Source organism: Hoplias malabaricus, chromosome 18 (assembly GCF_029633855.1).
Source record: "Hoplias malabaricus isolate fHopMal1 chromosome 18, fHopMal1.hap1, whole genome shotgun sequence".
Lineage (NCBI taxonomy): Eukaryota > Metazoa > Chordata > Actinopteri > Characiformes > Erythrinidae > Hoplias > Hoplias malabaricus.
Genome location: NC_089817.1, coordinates 25,390,767 through 25,407,837, shown reverse-complemented (window position 1 = coordinate 25,407,837; position 17,071 = coordinate 25,390,767). Strand labels below are relative to the sequence as shown.

The 17,071-nt window shown below is 36.9% G+C and overlaps 2 protein-coding genes across 2 annotated transcripts; one reads left to right on the top strand and one right to left on the bottom strand.

Annotated features, from left to right (window-relative positions):
• The first annotated feature begins 522 nt into the window (after positions 1–522).
• ykt6 (YKT6 v-SNARE homolog (S. cerevisiae)) lies at positions 523–7,398 on the top strand. Its single transcript, XM_066650865.1, has 8 exons — positions 523–774; positions 1,302–1,438; positions 2,640–2,722; positions 3,320–3,420; positions 3,639–3,743; positions 3,859–3,924; positions 4,206–4,307; positions 5,462–7,398. The coding sequence occupies exons 2-8, from the start codon at positions 1,335–1,337 to the stop codon at positions 5,495–5,497; spliced, it is 597 nt and encodes a 198-aa protein (XP_066506962.1). The 5' UTR covers positions 523–774; positions 1,302–1,334; the 3' UTR covers positions 5,498–7,398.
• Positions 7,399–8,200: 802 nt separating this feature from the next.
• ddx56 (DEAD (Asp-Glu-Ala-Asp) box helicase 56) lies at positions 8,201–17,026 on the bottom strand. Its single transcript, XM_066651140.1, has 14 exons — positions 16,909–17,026; positions 14,380–14,541; positions 13,849–14,003; positions 13,567–13,737; positions 13,350–13,440; positions 12,441–12,682; positions 11,326–11,472; positions 10,986–11,099; positions 10,790–10,884; positions 9,988–10,061; positions 9,805–9,894; positions 9,403–9,508; positions 9,218–9,315; positions 8,201–9,063 (listed from the first exon to the last, which is right to left on the bottom strand). The coding sequence occupies exons 1-14, from the start codon at positions 16,963–16,965 to the stop codon at positions 8,998–9,000; spliced, it is 1,668 nt and encodes a 555-aa protein (XP_066507237.1). The 5' UTR covers positions 16,966–17,026; the 3' UTR covers positions 8,201–8,997.
• Between the last annotated feature and the right edge of the window lie 45 nt (positions 17,027–17,071).

Sequence of the window (17,071 nt, the reverse complement as noted above, 5' to 3'; positions counted from 1 at the left end):
CTAGTTCCTTAGATTTTAGGGCTAAAGGTTCCAGAATCCAGATATGCAGCCAATACATGTCTCTCATTTATGTTAAATAAAATAATCTCTGTTTTATCTTTAATCAAATTCAGTGTCCTACCCAGTTAGGGATGTGCTCAATGCACCTACACAATAGAAGAGTTTGGTGTGCTCTCCCCCGTGTCAGCGTGGGTTTCCTCCCACAGTCCTACAGTGTGTGCCTTGTGAGGGACAGGCGACCCCCTACAGGGTGTGATTCCAGGTAGGCTCCGGACCCACCGTCACCCTGAACTGGCTAAGATACAGATAATGAATAAATGTCAGCTGGGTGTTTTTAATTACAGGAGGAGATTTATGTATTTATTTACCGCCAATAAATTAATTAACTGGCTAATTAATTAAAATATATGTGTAATTTTTAATTACTTAATGATTCATCTATATATATTTTGTTTTGTTATTTAGGACTGAAACATTTTATTCAGTCATTTAGTACTTTTATGCTGAAATCTGTTCCGAGCCGCTGACTCATATTTTTTCCACTTTGAGTTTAGCTTAGCGGCCAGCGCGGCCAGGTTTTGGTTCAGGATTGGCACTAGCTCTTATAATTTTAGCCCTTTAGTCACTGTGATACGGTGAATTAAAGCAGTCGTTTTAAGTATGTGTTGTCAATATCTCTTATTTAGAACATTCTGTTGAGCGTCGAGTTATCGGACCAGTCTTACCTAGTCTATCTCAATTTAACGGATACATTTTCTCTTTGCGGTTTGAAAGGTAAGGTTCGCGGAGTCTCGATGAACTTTTCCATTCCACCTTAAACCGCTACATAGTGGAGTCTGAGAAAAGCCCTCCATGATAGTATTCCACCATTTAAGGTGGAACGGAACATTCTAAAGAAAAGCAGGCGAATTGGAGGCTAAATTAAGACCTGTATGATATGACTCACAATTAAGCGTAACACAAAGCTTGTTGTATTTTACATTAGCTTGGCAACACACATTTAAATATATGTAAAACGTAACGTAACGTTAGCCTGTTGCCTCGCCTATTTATTGTGACACGTCTTCGTGAAGCTATGCTAAAAGGCTACCAACTTAACCATTTTACCAGTGTAAACGCCAGTCAGACCTTTATCTAAACACTGATAATATTTAGCCGAGTGTCGGTTAAACACATTTCTGTTCGTTTTAGAGATATTTAAAGACAGCCATGTTAAAAAATCGTTGCTTGAAAGGCCTTAATCAGCTTAAAGTATCAATACTTATGTCATCTGCTTAAGTCATATCTGTGTCCTATTTCAGGTCTGTTAAGAAGTAGCTACGCAACAAAACATCATGAAACTCTACAGTTTAAGTGTCCTCTATAAAGGCTCGACCAAGTCCAACCTCTTGAAATCAGCTTATGATTTATCTTCATTTAGTTTCTTTCAGAAGTCCAGGTATGTTCTGTACGCCATTATTAACTAAACTATATTATTGTACTGTAATATTGTGTACACAATAATTTATTTTATAAAATCACACGTCCATCTATATTCCTGTGGGTAGACGGCAGCAACGCACTCAAAGTTGAGACAGAAGCATATATACAGCTGTGAAATTCAACCTTCCTTTAATTATAATTTTCAATTGATTGGGAACTGGTTCTGATTGTTAAATGTTTTTCAAATGGAACTTTTGCCCATACTTCCTTAATAGAAGGCTTTGCCCAGTGGTCACATCCTTTTGATTCTTCACTTAATGATGAGCAGTAGGAGATAACCTTGGTCTGCAGACCCCTCAAGCACACACACACTCTTTAGCACCTGGTTTAATAATCATAGATGTCCTGGGACATATGTTTCTCTAAAATCCTAAAATGCACTTACACTCACACATATGCACGTTACCCATGCTGCGGGCTCTGATGCACACCGACTCCATGACAGATGTTGCATCTGCACCTGTCACTGATGGGCACAGACTGGATAGTGTGTTTCACCTTTGGCATGAAGTACTCAACATCCATTTTGCTACAAAAAACTTAAATGTGACAAAGGTGTGTTTCCACTGCTTTTTGGACCATCTGGGATGAGCGATGGTCTCTCATACAATGTCATCTGATGACTCAAAGGTCACACTTTTTTTAACAGTAGGTTTTCTTGCCTTGCACTAAATGAGCCAAGAATGCTCTGCATGTTATTTTCAAAATATTATGTACAGTAGAGGGTGAAAGACCTAAATGGTTTGCAGAATTGCTGTGAAAAATGGTCTATTTCATGTGAAGATGTGAGCCATGGAGGATGCTTCTTCTATACATTAAATATTCACCTGTTTAAAGTGATGTGCTTCAAAATTAATTTGAATATTGCAGGCATCAAATTAATTTGTCTACATTTACAAAATACAATAAAACAGGTCATCGAAAAAAATGAACATCAATGTAAGACACACAGGTAAAGAGAATGAAAGTGTGAAGAAAAAAAACAGACACTAGTTTTGAAATGTGATATGTTATTGCTATGTACATAGCAATTGTCTTCGTGTACACCTGTTTAAATAAGTGGCTGTTAGTCGTTTGTTGATATGAACCTTTACATTTTGTATACTGTGTTGTTTATTGCCTGATGAATATTTTTTCCATAACACATTTTTCCCCAGTGTACAGGAATTCATGACATTCACCAGTGCCCTGATAGTTGAACGTTCATCACTAGGAAGCCGTGCTTCTGTTAAAGAACAAGGTTTGTTCACATCAGCTAGCTTTGGCACAGGAAACTGTCATTATTTAGACTTGGTCATTACTTGCACTGTAGCTGGAAGAGCAAATTACTGAGCGGATGTTCCTCAGCTGACAGTTTCAGTGCAGTTAAAACACTAAACTGGCCAGCTGCTGTCTCTTTTCAGCGAAGGTCTGTCTTAGGACAGAAACCGAATCTACAGCAAATTCTTTGTTGTATGTCATGCTGTTGGGGCACATCTGGGCTATGGTGACATAAATATTTGTTAAAATAAAATAAATGTTAGGTTTAGAATGTTTGGATTTAGATATTTTATAAATGTATGGATGTTTTTGTATTGGAATCTGCAGATAGGCACATGGAAAATGTCATATTTTGTGCCTAAGATTCCCATTATTGATACATTTTTAGGAAATTTAGGTAATTTTATGAAGCCTGTGAAATTATCAATAAGCTTAACTTCAAGCATGTTAAGAAGGAAGAAGGAGCAGTTGTGTTATGTAATGATTCTACAATGAATGTATTTAGCAGGCTCCACAGTATGTGAACATTTTTAAGACACTTAAACCATTTTTAAATCGATGATGTCTTTATTCACAGAATACCTATGTCATGTTTATGTCCGGAATGACTGCCTCAGTGGAGTAGTTATTGCAGACAATGAATACCCTTCCAGAGTGTGTTTCACATTGCTTGATAAGGTGAGCCTTTGTTTGTGTACTGGGAAGTGTTTAAAGAAGTAGCAACTCATAAATATTCAGTAGTAAACATAGACTTGTTATATATATAATTAGCTTTAATGCTCATGATTAAATATTATATAAAATGGGTTTTACTGGTGTATTCTTTGTGTTTGGGCTTAACTGGTGTTAAAGTAGGAGTTTTTAGGATCTTTTAATGCATTGCGCACCTGTTGCAGGTGTTGGACGAATTCTCCCGACAGGTAAACAGCATAGACTGGCCCTCCGGTTCACCAGCCACTGTACAGTACACAGCTTTGGACAGCTATTTGGCTAAGTATCAGGTATGTGTATTGATCAGCCAGACCTAGAAAATATTAAGTAAAATATGCTTCACAAAGCTAAACAAAATTGCTTCAAATCATAAGACAGAGCCTGGAAATTTGATGTTATCCACAGAACCCCCGTGAAGCAGATGCCATGACCAAAGTACAAGCAGAACTTGATGAAACCAAAATTATTCTGGTGAGAACATGTTAATATTTAAAATCGGTTTGAATTAGAAATTTTCCATCTGTAGGAAGATGCCAACTTAAAAAGATAACTTTTTTTGCACAGTTGCACAGTAATATAATCAAAATCTGGAGATTATTTAGTTCCATTTTAATACAATGGGCCTTTTTAAATAACACACAATGACTTTATTAGTCTTTTCAGGCCAGATGAGTTCTTGTAGTGAGAATACAGCTTGTTAAACTTTTACTGCTGGATTGTTGAATTAAGTTTTTATTTCCTTTTTTCTTCAGCACAACACAATGGAATCCCTTTTGGAACGAGGTGAAAAGCTGGATGATTTGGTGCAGAAGTCAGAGCATCTTGGAAACCAATCAAAAGCATTTTATAAAACGGTTAGTACATGGACAGGAATTGTATACTTGATTCACAGAAGATACCGTAATAATCTGCTGGTATGAAATAGGGCTGTGCCATATCGTATAGTTTGCAATACTATCGTCATAATTTTTTAAAACAATTTAAGAAATCTATATCATGATAATTTGATTTTACCTAATTACGTCATGCGGTTATCCATTATACAGCATATGCTTTTTACATGAGTCGTTTAGGTACAGTGAAGTATGGTGGAATGTGGTTCTGAGGTGGTGGAATGTACTCCAAAAAAGAGTGCTTTCAGTCGTGTGGAAATGGTTTGGTGACAAAATAAACTGGTGTTATGTAAGAAATGAAAGAAATCTGTAACAACAGAAGGGGAAACACAGCTAATATGTTTCACCACCTGAAGCAGAAGCACCTGGTTGAGGATGAGGAAAATCAAAAATGCCATTAGACTGGTTCAGCAGCCATTGAGCTCTAACTCACGCAGATGAACTACACTAACTCAGCACAGAACCTATATTTCCCTTATTTGTTTTATTGTCTGTGAAGCTTTGTTACTTTTTATAATTGTTTACATTTGCTCTTTATTTTCATACACTATTTTTTGCACTTTTATTGTGTGGTAGATTTGTGTGCTACATTATTTTTTTATACAAACTCGGAATCTTTGTAAGTTACTGTTTTTTACAAAGCAAATGTTTACAGATTTTTTTTGTCACGTGAAACTTACATTTTTAGTCAATTTTTTTAATACTATTAATATATATATTAAATATATTTATTCAATATTATTAATATTAATGTAACATTTGTTGCAATAGTGTGTTCTTTAAATTAATAAATGTATATTTTCAATGTTTTGTCCTTCCCTGACCTATCGTGATATTATTTTAGAGCTATATCGCCACACCCCTATTCTGAAATGTTTTCTGTCTGTGTAGCAAAAAAAAAAAAGATTATTTATTTATTATCTGAATTTATTGTAGTTGGCTCACTTTGTTATTGCAGCTTGCTAAACTTGACATTTAACTCAGGTCAAGATAGCAAGCCTAGCTTTCATTCATTTTAAGCTATATTAGCACTGTTTGCTTTAACTTTGTAATGGGCTTTTAATATCTAGATGTAATAACTTTAGTAAATGTGTGTTTAATTTTATTTCCTTTAGGCACGGAAGCAGAACTCCTGCTGTGAGGTGATGTGATGACAGCATTGTGTTATATTCTCCGTGGACGCTTTTTCTTTTCCCTTTATCTCTCTCTCTCTCTCTCTGTCTCATTCTCATTTTTTTTCCCCTTCCACTCTTTCTCCTGGCCTAGGCTGGGACACCGAGTAGGCAGCCCTTTCAAAGACTCTGGGGCAGGGGTCTATAGTGAAGGTTGAGGATGGGGAGAATCAGTTTTTTGTGGGGTTTTTGTCTCCAGTTTGAATTAGGGGGCTGATTTCTCAGACTCCACCACACTTACTTTGTGAAGATTTTCTTTTCATTCATGTTACCCTGAAGGGTCCGATTTAAACCTTAGAATGTGTCCTCAGGGTGTGGCTTTATTTGGTTTAAGATGATCAGAGGACATTGTGAAAAGGGGGCCAAGTCACACTGTGCCTTACTTTTTAGATGGCTGTGTATTGATCATAGGTGCATTCAGAGAGACCGTTCCTTTAGCCTTAAGAAGTATATTTTGAGTGGCAATACTTTTATTGTTCATCATCTTCATTTGAATTGGAAGCTCCAGGTAGAGCATGGTGAGAAGAGTAGTTTCTCTAGGGTTTTTCTTTTATTTATTAATCCAAATCTCAGCATGCTGTCCTACTGGATAAGGTTACCTGCTGGGGAAACAATCAATCACCGTTTCCAAAATTTCCTGTACAGCTAAAAGTTGTTGTGATAAGCAAATGTGTTATGGCTGTTTTCTAATATGGTATGTGAAATATAAGTTATTTTGGAAATGTATGTTAAAATGAGTAATTTATTCATACTATTCTCTTCAGTTATATGAGTGAACTTTTAACTCCCTAATGAAAAGTTTTGCTGTGTTTCCACATAAAACATTCCCAGTTTCACTTGGCTTAGCACTGCAGTTTAAAAAATAGAAAATGGTGATGATTCTGCTTAGACGGTTTGTGTTTTCATAAACTAAATCAAAACCTTGAAGTGTGGTCCCCTTTGAAATCAGTCCCCTGAACCTCGGCTCAGAACAGGCCCCTGTAGTTCTGCTTAAAGCTGGGCCTGTGAAATGCTGTACTTTTTTTGACTGTGTCTACCAAGCAGCAGCACGTGGCGTTAAACACACTTTACAAACAGTGATGAGTCTGGAATCACATGTGCACATAGTCTTGGTCTTCAGAAGTTTTTGCTTCATTTCTTTCCTGTTGGCAGAAGTGGCAGACACTAGATGATACCCAGGGATTGTATCTCGTATCTTGAGGACTGTGGCTGCTCTGAGAGAACAGGGTATGCTCAAAATATAAAGCCACAACCATCTCATCTTTGTGTGGTTTGTTTATCATGGAAAAATTATAAAGGCTCTCATCTTTCCAGAGTGCTTAGGGTAAGCGCTCTTTTACACTTCTGTTAAAAGTTTGGGTTTATTTTGTGAGTATGCTTGTGATCCTCCGTGTAAAAGATGGCTGATGTTGTAGTGATCTGATGGTGTTAAATTTTATGCAGAATTGCTCCTCAGTTTGTGGCTTCTGTACATCCCTACGCAATGTAAGGGTTATATTGTATAAATGACAGTATATTGCCTCGTGAAGAGTGACGAGGTGCTCTGGAGGACCTCCTGAGGTGCCTTTATTGTGATTGCCAAACCTCGCTAGCTCTTTCAATCTTAACTTGCCATAATGGCAAAGTGCTATGTGTAGTTGTGTATAAAACTAAATTTGCAAAGTATACTCTTACATGTTTATTAACTGTGTTTATAAGCAACGTTGGTTAACATTTGGCATTACATATACTGTAACACCTTTCATGGAGTTCAACTTCAAACTAATCAGCTTTGTACTCTAGTTTTTAAAATCCTTGTCTTAATGTAATCAATGTACAAATAACACTGCAGTTGTATTTAGTGGGATGTTATCTGCAATCTGTAAAAACTAAATATCACTTTGCTGAATCTGTGGTTGTGCTGTGTTTTTTTATATGAAATCTCATTAATCTAAGAAAATATGTTAAGCCAGTTATCTGGTCAGTCGATATTGTTATAAAGAAGTCTACACAGTATGTTGTAACAAAAATTTGAGACCACTCTTCAATGTATGTCAAGGTCTGGGAAATACTAGAGCAGTGAGTGAGTCACTCAACGGAATAGTGACAGCCTTCTGCTTGCTCAGAAGCTCACTGATGCACAAAGGATGTCATGTCTGATTTCAGCTGACAAAAGATACGGGAGCAGGTTTTTTTTTGTTTTTTTTTTAAATAAAAGTCAGAGGATCAGAGCACAAGTTCGAAGTCCAATTGAGACTATTGTTCACTTTCAAAATTAATTACAACAACAGACCTGTGAGCATCACAACTCTAGTACAATAGAAGTTGGCCAGGTCCACAGAACAGACAGCTGGGTACATCCCACAGATGGCACCTTTCAGTAGAAGACAAGCCAGTGGAGGGAGTGATGCACTGGATAATATTCTGCTGGAAGCCATTCACGTGGCCATGGATTTAACTTGTGCCACTTATCTAAACCCCATATTAGACAGGTTGTCTAAATGCTTGGGTTCAGCTGTGTATATTATTTTAAAAACATTTAGCAAGTAATATGTTGCATATGGTATAGCCTCTGATGACTTGCTTATGTCCTAATTTTTGTTGGCAGATGTTTCTGCAACTATTTTACCAACTGAAAAGTGGAACAAATTTTAAACACACAACCAACAATTTCCAGTTTTTGTGGTCATTATTTAATCAATTAAGGCCCTACCAGAAAGTGCTAAACGTGTGTATTTTTAATTATGTACAAAAAGGTCTGAACCATGACTTTACATAGTCACTGTCCAATTAAAAAGATGTACCTTACAAAATAGTAACTTTAAAGAAAGAAAAAACCTTAAGCTTTCAATGGAAGTGAATGTAAAGTTATTTTATTCCAAATAATTTGTCGAGCGTTTCTATTGGTTCATTCAGCATAAAATTTTACACTGAAGGACAGCTGCTCTGTTCCAGTGATGTAGAAAACTAAAAATCGACAAATTTAGATGCATGATTTTAATTGAACAATGAATATAAATAATGTTTTTTTTCTTCATGTTTTGAAACATGAAATTGTTTTTGAATACAGACACAATGGCTTGACACTTCAAAAATAACTGCCACTGCTTTTTGTGAGTAAAGAAAAAATACTGGGCAAAGTTTTTAAACAAGACTTACATAGAATATAGCCATTACCCCCAAAGTGGCAATAAATGTAATTATTTACCAGCTAGTGGTACCTCATTTGTCCAGTGTTAACTGGCTTCCTGGCTCCCTTTCTGCATGAGAATAACCTTGAAATAATTGCATCTCCTTTTTTAAATGGCATAAGGATTGTAATTATTCTTCTTGCTTCAGCTCCATGAGTCCTTGTTTTTCCTTTATTCAATGACAGTATATGTCCATATAGCTTCTCATGTTAAAGATGCTTAAAGCAGTGTCACTCCATTGTCTCTTCTGGTCAGTAAAGTCCAAACAATCAGAGCTGGACCCTTGTTTTTTTTCCATGTCATGTTGAGTTAGGATTTGCTCTTCTTTCCTGTGTAGCGGAAACTCTTCAAGGGGTTCTTGCCTCTGATGTTCTTCTGCAAAAATGAAATAGTTTGCAATGTCAGAAAAACATAACCCATAATAAAATTTAAATGTTAAACATTGGAGCTTCTTATTTTAAATGCAATTAAATTCCTTAATTGTACAAAGGACCTTTTTAAACATTTTCCCTAGAAATTTTTCTCTCACCTTAAAGGCAGTTTTCACAACTCCCTTTGGGTTTAGCTTTGGCTTCTTCTTCTTTTTTCGTAAGAGGGGATTCACCATACTTTTCATTGTGGTTGGGACTAAGGAGCACAAAAAAAGTTATTCTAAATGTATGCAACAGTAATGTCCACACAAGTACAGAAAATATTATTCAGATAATCTCTTACTCAAGTATTCAGGCACATTGCGCATATGAGGTTTGATGATGGCAGGATGGAGGTCTTTGTCGTGACGCAGCAGCTGCAGATCTCTGGGGTTGTCTTCGAAATATGTCTAAATCAGATCAACATGTCAAGTTCAACAACAGCTTTTTTTCAGGTTTTGAAACAGCCAATATACTGACACAGTATTGTGTACTAAATCTACTACCCGTTTTAAATATGACCCCCATCTGCGAAAACTGTTCTTTGGAAAATAAAACCGTTCATTCAGGGACTACAAGACAATTTAGTTCTCCATCTCATGTAAGTGGCACATTGCAGATGAAATGTGAAAATAAAAAAAATAATTGATTGTTTAATAATTTACAGAGAATTTAAAAAAAAAGCGCTCCTTTACAGTACACTAACCTTAAGTTTCTCTGAGTTAAGTAACTCTTGTTTTATCTCTTTTAATCTGGCCTCCTTCACTGCTTGCTTGGTGACCGACCTCATGGCATCCTAAACAAGTTGAAGCACAGTTATTAATCAGTGAAAACACAAAATAACTTTGCTAAATTGCTGTACATTGTTAGACAGTGAAAATATATGTACCCGACATCTGTATCTAAATCCCTCTATTTCCTCCATTTTGAACCCATAGGGCTTTAACACACAGTCAGCATTGTCTGAAAATAAGAAAACAAAATAGTTAAAAGAACATAACTCGAACTCTTTATAAATGAATATGACAAAAATCTAAATAAAAATGAAAGTACATAATTTTCACACAAATATGTAGTTTGTGTGACAACAAATATGTAGTTTGACATTTCTGAAAATGCTTTTTAGTGTTTTGCACTAGTGCTATGAGGCTAATGTAGCCTCATAGCACTGCATCTATCCACATTTTTAGATTACCAGGCATAGTTTCAGAACACACAAAAACAACTCTAGCTGGCATCGACAGTGGTTCTTAGCCCTGCCCTCCTTGTTGTGGTTTCTCCTCACTCAATCACACACATTTCAGAAGGGGTTGCTAGTAAGCTCGTTGGTTAGCATGATGCTAATTACTACAGTGTAAACATTTACATTTTTGCTAAACTTGGGTTCCATGGTGGAAGAAAATACTCAAATTTAATTTTAAAATACTCTAATTTGATTTAAAATACTAAAATACAACAGGCTTCATTCCAGTCAACAGAGCCTGGTGTTGTAAGCAGCCGGGCTAATCAGTCAAGCAAAATTAGCTGAGCTAAAATAGGGAAGAAATACCCCAGTGTTTAGTCATACAGAGTATTTCTATGTTCCCCTTAATTTGTGCACTCTATTCATACTCGGCAACACTATGTAATATAGGACATAGGGTTGTAAAAAGTCATTCAGAAAGCCTTTAATAAGGAGTCATGTCATTTACCTCCCATCAAAGCGTTCTCAACCTCCTCCAGCAAAGGGAGCTCTGAATGAGAAACAAATGTCAGGGCAGTCCCATGATTATCTGCTCGTGCAGTCCTGCCAAAAAGATAAGTCGTCAAAAAATATGAGCAATAGGTTTGTCCTATACAATCAAAAATTTTTTTTTTTACAAATGAGTTCGAGAAGTTCATGTTTACCTGCCAACTCTGTGAATGTAAGACTCAACAGAGGTGGGAAAATCGAAGTTGATGACATTGGCCACATTCTGGAAGTCAACACCTCTGGACACACCATATTCTTTATCTTTGCCTCTGAAAGAAATGACAATACAAAAGTTACATTTCCATATTCCATTTATACCTACATTATCTGTATTCTGGAAACAAACTATATAATTGTGAATGCACAGACTGTATTACATCCATACAATCTCTAATGACAAAGAGAATGCAGCAATATGAAAGTGCTGCACATGAGCCTAAAGTCACAATATGTTCTATTAATAATTCATGTAGTGACTCTCAGGTCAAACTTTACGTTCTACTCTTTGCTGAATTCTTCTTCTTCTTCTTCCCTTTGCCCTCTGTACTCTGGGAACCAGAAGCTGGGTTTTCAAGCCCTTGTTCATCTGTGGCTATAATGTAGTCATAGAATCCCTGGTTAAACTGTGATATGATGTGACACCTAGAAGATAAACAGAAAATCCAAAGTTAATCCATCATGTGCAAAAGCATCTCATCTCATATTTGCATAGGCAGGACATAAATCCATGAAGTTTACGTTGATATTACTCAGGTTAGTCACTGACCACTTTATTATTTTTTTTTTCATTATTATCACTTGTAAAAAGTACTGTTGCAGTATATTTTAGGTTCTTATTAATGGTCAGTTTCCAACCACAGAGCCACTATCTTAATTACTAGATAGGTGCCTATAAATTCAGATATATATATCGCTATACTTATAGATTTTATTTTGTTAAAGCAGTGTTTGGTATCGCTAATAAGATATAATAAGCTTGAATTAACATTTACTTCTTTATTAACTGCACATTAAAAATTGTAATGCTTCAGAAAAAAATAATAATAAAATTTCCACAATGCAGTAACAAGTACAAGTGGGAAGACATAGTCTAGACTGACTGAACAGGTTTAACCCTATCATGAGGATATTATAATGAGTTTTCTAAGGACTGCTGCTGACCTGTGTTAGCGTGCTTCTGTGTGGTTGCTTGAATGAAGTAAGGACTCTTTGACATGCTTTAAGTTGAGGTTACACTACACAACTTTCAATCCCAATATTAAATATTTTTTGCAGCAGTCAAGAGTGCCAGCAAAGATGAGAGTTTTGCCTCACACCAAGCTCAATTTAAGGAATGTGTAAATGAGCAGGATCTTTCCAACACACCTATGGTAACTGTGCTTTCTGTAGCCGATACCAATACTGTGTTTAAGTGCCAGTATTGGTGCAACACTAATTATTGTCATGGTATTGATACATACTCATGTAGTAGCCTTTATGTGAGTTTTAAAGGGCCTTTCTCTAATAATGTTTATTTTTTTTTTTTTTTTTTTTTTGTAAACAAGATTTTTGATATTGCATTGGTCTAAAATTGTTCATAAAGCATCGTTACTATTTCTGTAGGTACCTACCTAGAGTGAATGGGCAGTTCAGAGTTGAGGACACAGGCAGGAATGCTGAACTGTTCTAAGAAGAGCTTAAGTCTGTAGCAGCGGTCAAGAGTGCCAACAAAGATGAGAGATTTGCCTCGCACCAAGCCCAGTTTAAGGAGTGTGTAAATAATCAGGAACTTATCTTCCTCTTCACATTTCACACTATACTGCTGCAGCTTGGAGCTCTCTGGCAGGCATGAGCCCTGCAGCCTCAATGTGACCTACAAAGAAGGAGAGGCATTAACACTAACCAGTAACAAGTAATTTATCCTCACACACTACCTCACCAAACACTAGTGGTTAAGGGAGTTGTTAAGTCATTCCTTAGTCTTTGTTCCTGATTCATATCCGATTGTATATGTTCCCTAAATCTCATTTTTAGGCTCTAGCATTCCAAGTTACCACATCAGACGGCAGCCATTCTCTTGTATGACTACACTGGGTGTAGTAGCAATGACACACACATGATGACTAAAGAACCCCACAATAAACGGTTTGGTTAAGCTGGATTTGAAACAACAACAAAAAAAATCCAAGCTAAATATGCTTGTTTATGTGGTTTCCAACACTTATGATGCAGCAATTTTAATCTAGCTGTTGTCCACACATTTGGCTTAAAAAGAACCCACAGGTTAACGTCCAGTGCGTATTGACTTTTTTGTTATATCAAAGTTTTTTATTAGGTAGTTCAAGGGCAAAACTAAGTACACAAACTTGGATATCAAGCTTGTTGGCTGACTCCAACTGCAGGAGAGTGGAGGTTGTGTACATTTTTTGTCAAATTATAACGGTTCTAAAAACATCACACTTTGCAAAAGTGGAGTGTTTAAGTAAAATAACTTATTTAGTTCAACTGCATTAATGGTCATGAAAAAAATGTGTACTTACAGGATTGTGCAGAACCAACTCTTTCAAAGCCTGCACATCATCATTGAGTGTAGCAGACATGAGGAAAGCTTGGTAGATCTTAGGTAAATGACTGTAAAGTAAGAACAAACTTGTGTGAATTTCAAACATCCATATGGCTTAAAAAATTAACATTGGTAGTATTACTTCTATATGGACTATAAAAACGGTTATGAGCGCTAGGGATCAAAACACTCACCACATAAGGTTTTTAAGATCTGCCTCAAAACCAAAAGAGAAGAGGAGGTCAGCCTCATCAATGACTAGCATCTCCAGACAGGAATGCAGCAGTATGTTCTGGGCAGAAATGTGGAGCAGAACTCGAGATGGAGTGCCCACCACAACGTCAGGCCTTTCCATTAAAATGGGCCTAAAACACAAAAATATTACTCCATCATCACGTATACAACTACAATCAGACTACAAGATTAAATGTAAAGTTTGTTAATGTATAAACAAATGTATTTCAAAGTGGACTGACCTCTGTGCTGATAAATCTGTTTTGCCTGAGATATCAGCCACTCGAATGTCCCTGGAACAGTAAGTGGTCAGCTGTCGAATCATGGTCTGTACTTGCTGTCCCAGTTCTTTGGTGGGAACCAAAATCAAAGCTCTGACCTCCTGCTCCCGCACAATCTGCATCAAAAGAGGTTCGGTCAACCACTAGTTGATTTGATGACTGATGTGTATGGATGATTTATAGGGTTTCAACATTTTTAAGTATTGAAAATTATTTCAAATAAATCAGTTGTGTGATAAAGCAATGTGATTTTTGTGACGCTTGTATGTGGCTTCAAACAATAACAGTAACAGCAAAAATTATGTGATTTAAAACCCCTGATAACCTTTTTGGATTTACTAGACTTAGATGATGTTTACCCAGATTTTTCATTTTATGGGAAAGAAAATCACAGGTATGTCAAAAGAAAAAAAGAAGAACTGAAAACTTTACTGACCTCAACACCGCTTCTTTTAACAAACTTAGACAAAAACAGGAACCTTACTCTTTTACCTGTTTAGAGGTGAGGAGCCGCTGGATGACAGGCACAGCATAGGCAGCTGTTTTTCCTGAGCCGGTTCGAGCTCTGGCCAAAAGATCCTTTCCTTCCAAAGCCAGAGGAATGGCCTTCTCTTGAATAAGGGTCGGCTCAGCCCATCCCAGGTCAGCAATAGCCTTATACAAACAGAAAACACAAGGCATTTAAAATACATACAAGCAGGATGAAACTGAAGGCAGGTAGGCACAGTACCTGTCAAATGTTGGAACACGCCCACTCGGGGAGGGTTTCTTTGGTTTTGGGTCATTTTCCACATATTGTGAATGTACAGTGCCCGTCAAAAGTTTGGACATCATCTTATTCAATGGTTATTCTTTGTATTTTATTATTTTCTACATTGTAAATTAATATGGAATACATTACAACTATGAAGGAACACATGTTGAATTATAACCCTAACCCAAAGGTGTTCTATCAGGGTGAGATCAGGACTCTGTCCAATCAAGATCTTCCTCACCAAACCTGCTCATCCATGTTTTTAAGGACCTTGCTTTGTGCACTGATGTGCAGCAACGTTTCAACATGAAGGGGTCTTCCCAAAACTGTTTCCACAAAGTTGGTAGTATGAAATTGTTCAAAAACTTTGGTGTGCTGGAGCATTAAGAGTTCCTTTCACTACAACTAATGGGCCAAGCCTATCTCCTGAAAAACAACCGCACGCCATAATCCTCCTTCCACCAAACTTCACACTCAGCACAATGCAGTCAGACAAGTACTGTTCTCCTGGCAACTGCCAACCCCAGACTCATCTGTAGCAATCAACTCTCCAGAAAGTTGGTGCCCTCTGCACCCCAGCATCGGCTGACACAACTCGTCGTTTTATGTGGCCTACCACTTTGTGACTGAATTTCTGTTGTTCCCAATGGCTTCCACTTTGTTACAATACCACTGACAAATGACTGGAATATGTAGATCGAGGAAATTTCAGGACTGGACTGTTTGTACAGGTGGCATCCTATCACGGTATCCCACTGAGCTCAACCAATTATATCGCAAATGTTTGTGGAAGCTGTCTGCATGCCTAGGGGCTTGGTTTTAAACACCTGGGGTAATCTTTGGAATAGTTTAATTCAATAATTTTGATGTGTGAGTGAATACTTTTGGCAATATAGTTTACATTCTGTGCAACATATTAACATATTTAGAAACAAGTTTGGAATGGTTTAGGCTTGTCCCCTTTCGTAAATTTAAAATTAAGTAATATTAATGAGAACTGCACATTTCTTTCTTAACTTCTATTGGCTTAATAAATGTGAAATGCAGCATTCTATACAATTTAGAGAACGATATGTGTAGGGGGAGTGTTAGTCTGAATTGCACTAGTAGGCGTGGATCATGTCAGATTTACTTGCCACTCAGACACTCTTACGTTGTTTGGTCCATAACGTTACAGATGCAAAGTCAGAGACAGTAGACCAACTGATGCTGCTAAGTTTGTGTTAACTAACATTTATCACCACTCCTAATTCAGTGGTCAGTGCATTGTCAACAGGATGCCGTTGTCTAGATATTTTTGGTTTGTGGTCTATACTAAATGCAGCAGTTACTCCAGCAATACTTGTGTATCTTATCCACCTGGACCTGTGTAAGATACACTAAAATACCACCACATCAATGCCACTACAGTGCTGAGAATGATCCACCACCGCACCACCATATCATACCAGCCCTGTGGTGGTCCTGACTACTGAAGAATAAGGTGAAAAGAGACAGATGTACTACAGCCTGTAACTGAAGAAATACAACGTGCACCTATATGGTCAAATGACCTGACAATAGTAGTTTTGGGTCTAAAACATACAAATAAGCCAACAAACATTTATGGACACAGAGGCAAAACAGCCACAAAAGGTGGTTATATTTTAAGTTACATTTTCAGATACATCAGCGTTTGTAACTATTAAAATTAGAAAACAGATGTATTTTGGCTTGTCGTTTAGTAAATTAAATTCAGAAGTAAAGCAGGTTTATGGTGTGTTGTTGACACGCCTGGTTCCTATCAATCTCAATTCTAAATAAAGCTGATATGGCAGGTCAATCTATATTTCACAACAAATCTCTTTTAACAGGGGGATGTACACCTCGTAGTTGAATATTTAAGAGACTTAGTAAATCAAATCAAATGTTCTCTTTAAGTATCACTATAGCACTGACTATTATCACCTACGTCTGAAAAGTTACATGTAGTGCTTTGAATGACTTGAGAAAGCAAAACTAACATAGTTTTCATGTGAGCTGATGAAATAAAGTGGAAAACAGGAAAATAACTAAATTAAGCCCAAAAACACAGTAAATTACGACTGACCTAGAGAATAATCTAAACACACACTGAGCTAACGCGGTACAGCGAACACTGTGGGAATAAAACATAAGAAACTTGCTCGAAAAATGGCTGCCACTGTGAGTTTTCAGTAGTGGATCATCATTTCGACTCTAACTACATATTAGAAGCCTTTTAGTATTTTATTAATGAAGAAAAATACCTTTAAAAGGCGGTCGTCCAAGCCCATCTCGTGGAACTGCAGCTTGTCGGTTGCCATTTTTCCCACGTGTGTTTGTGAGAGGAGGAGTGAGAGGAGAAGAGAAATGAGACGAAGCCGAGAAAGCGCTCGAGAAAAAAACAGCGACACCAGCAGGTAATGTCAG

Bases quoted from the DNA above. Each gene is read 5' to 3' on its own strand.
- ykt6 (XM_066650865.1), top strand. From the start codon at position 1,335: ATGAAACTCTACAGTTTAAGTGTCCTCTATAAAGGCTCGACCAAGTCC. The intron at 1,439-2,639 runs GTATGTTCTGTA...ATTTTTCCCCAG, and splicing joins AGTTTCTTTCAGAAGTCCAG to TGTACAGGAATTCATGACAT. The intron at 2,723-3,319 runs GTTTGTTCACAT...CTTTATTCACAG, and splicing joins TGCTTCTGTTAAAGAACAAG to AATACCTATGTCATGTTTAT.
- ddx56 (XM_066651140.1), bottom strand. From the start codon at position 16,965: ATGGCAACCGACAAGCTGCAGTTCCACGAGATGGGCTTGGACGACCGC. The intron at 14,542-16,908 runs GTATTTTTCTTC...TGTTTGTATAAG, and splicing joins TGGACGACCGCCTTTTAAAG to GCTATTGCTGACCTGGGATG. The intron at 9,316-9,402 runs GTAAGAGATTAT...TGTGCTCCTTAG, and splicing joins CAATGTGCCTGAATACTTGA to TCCCAACCACAATGAAAAGT.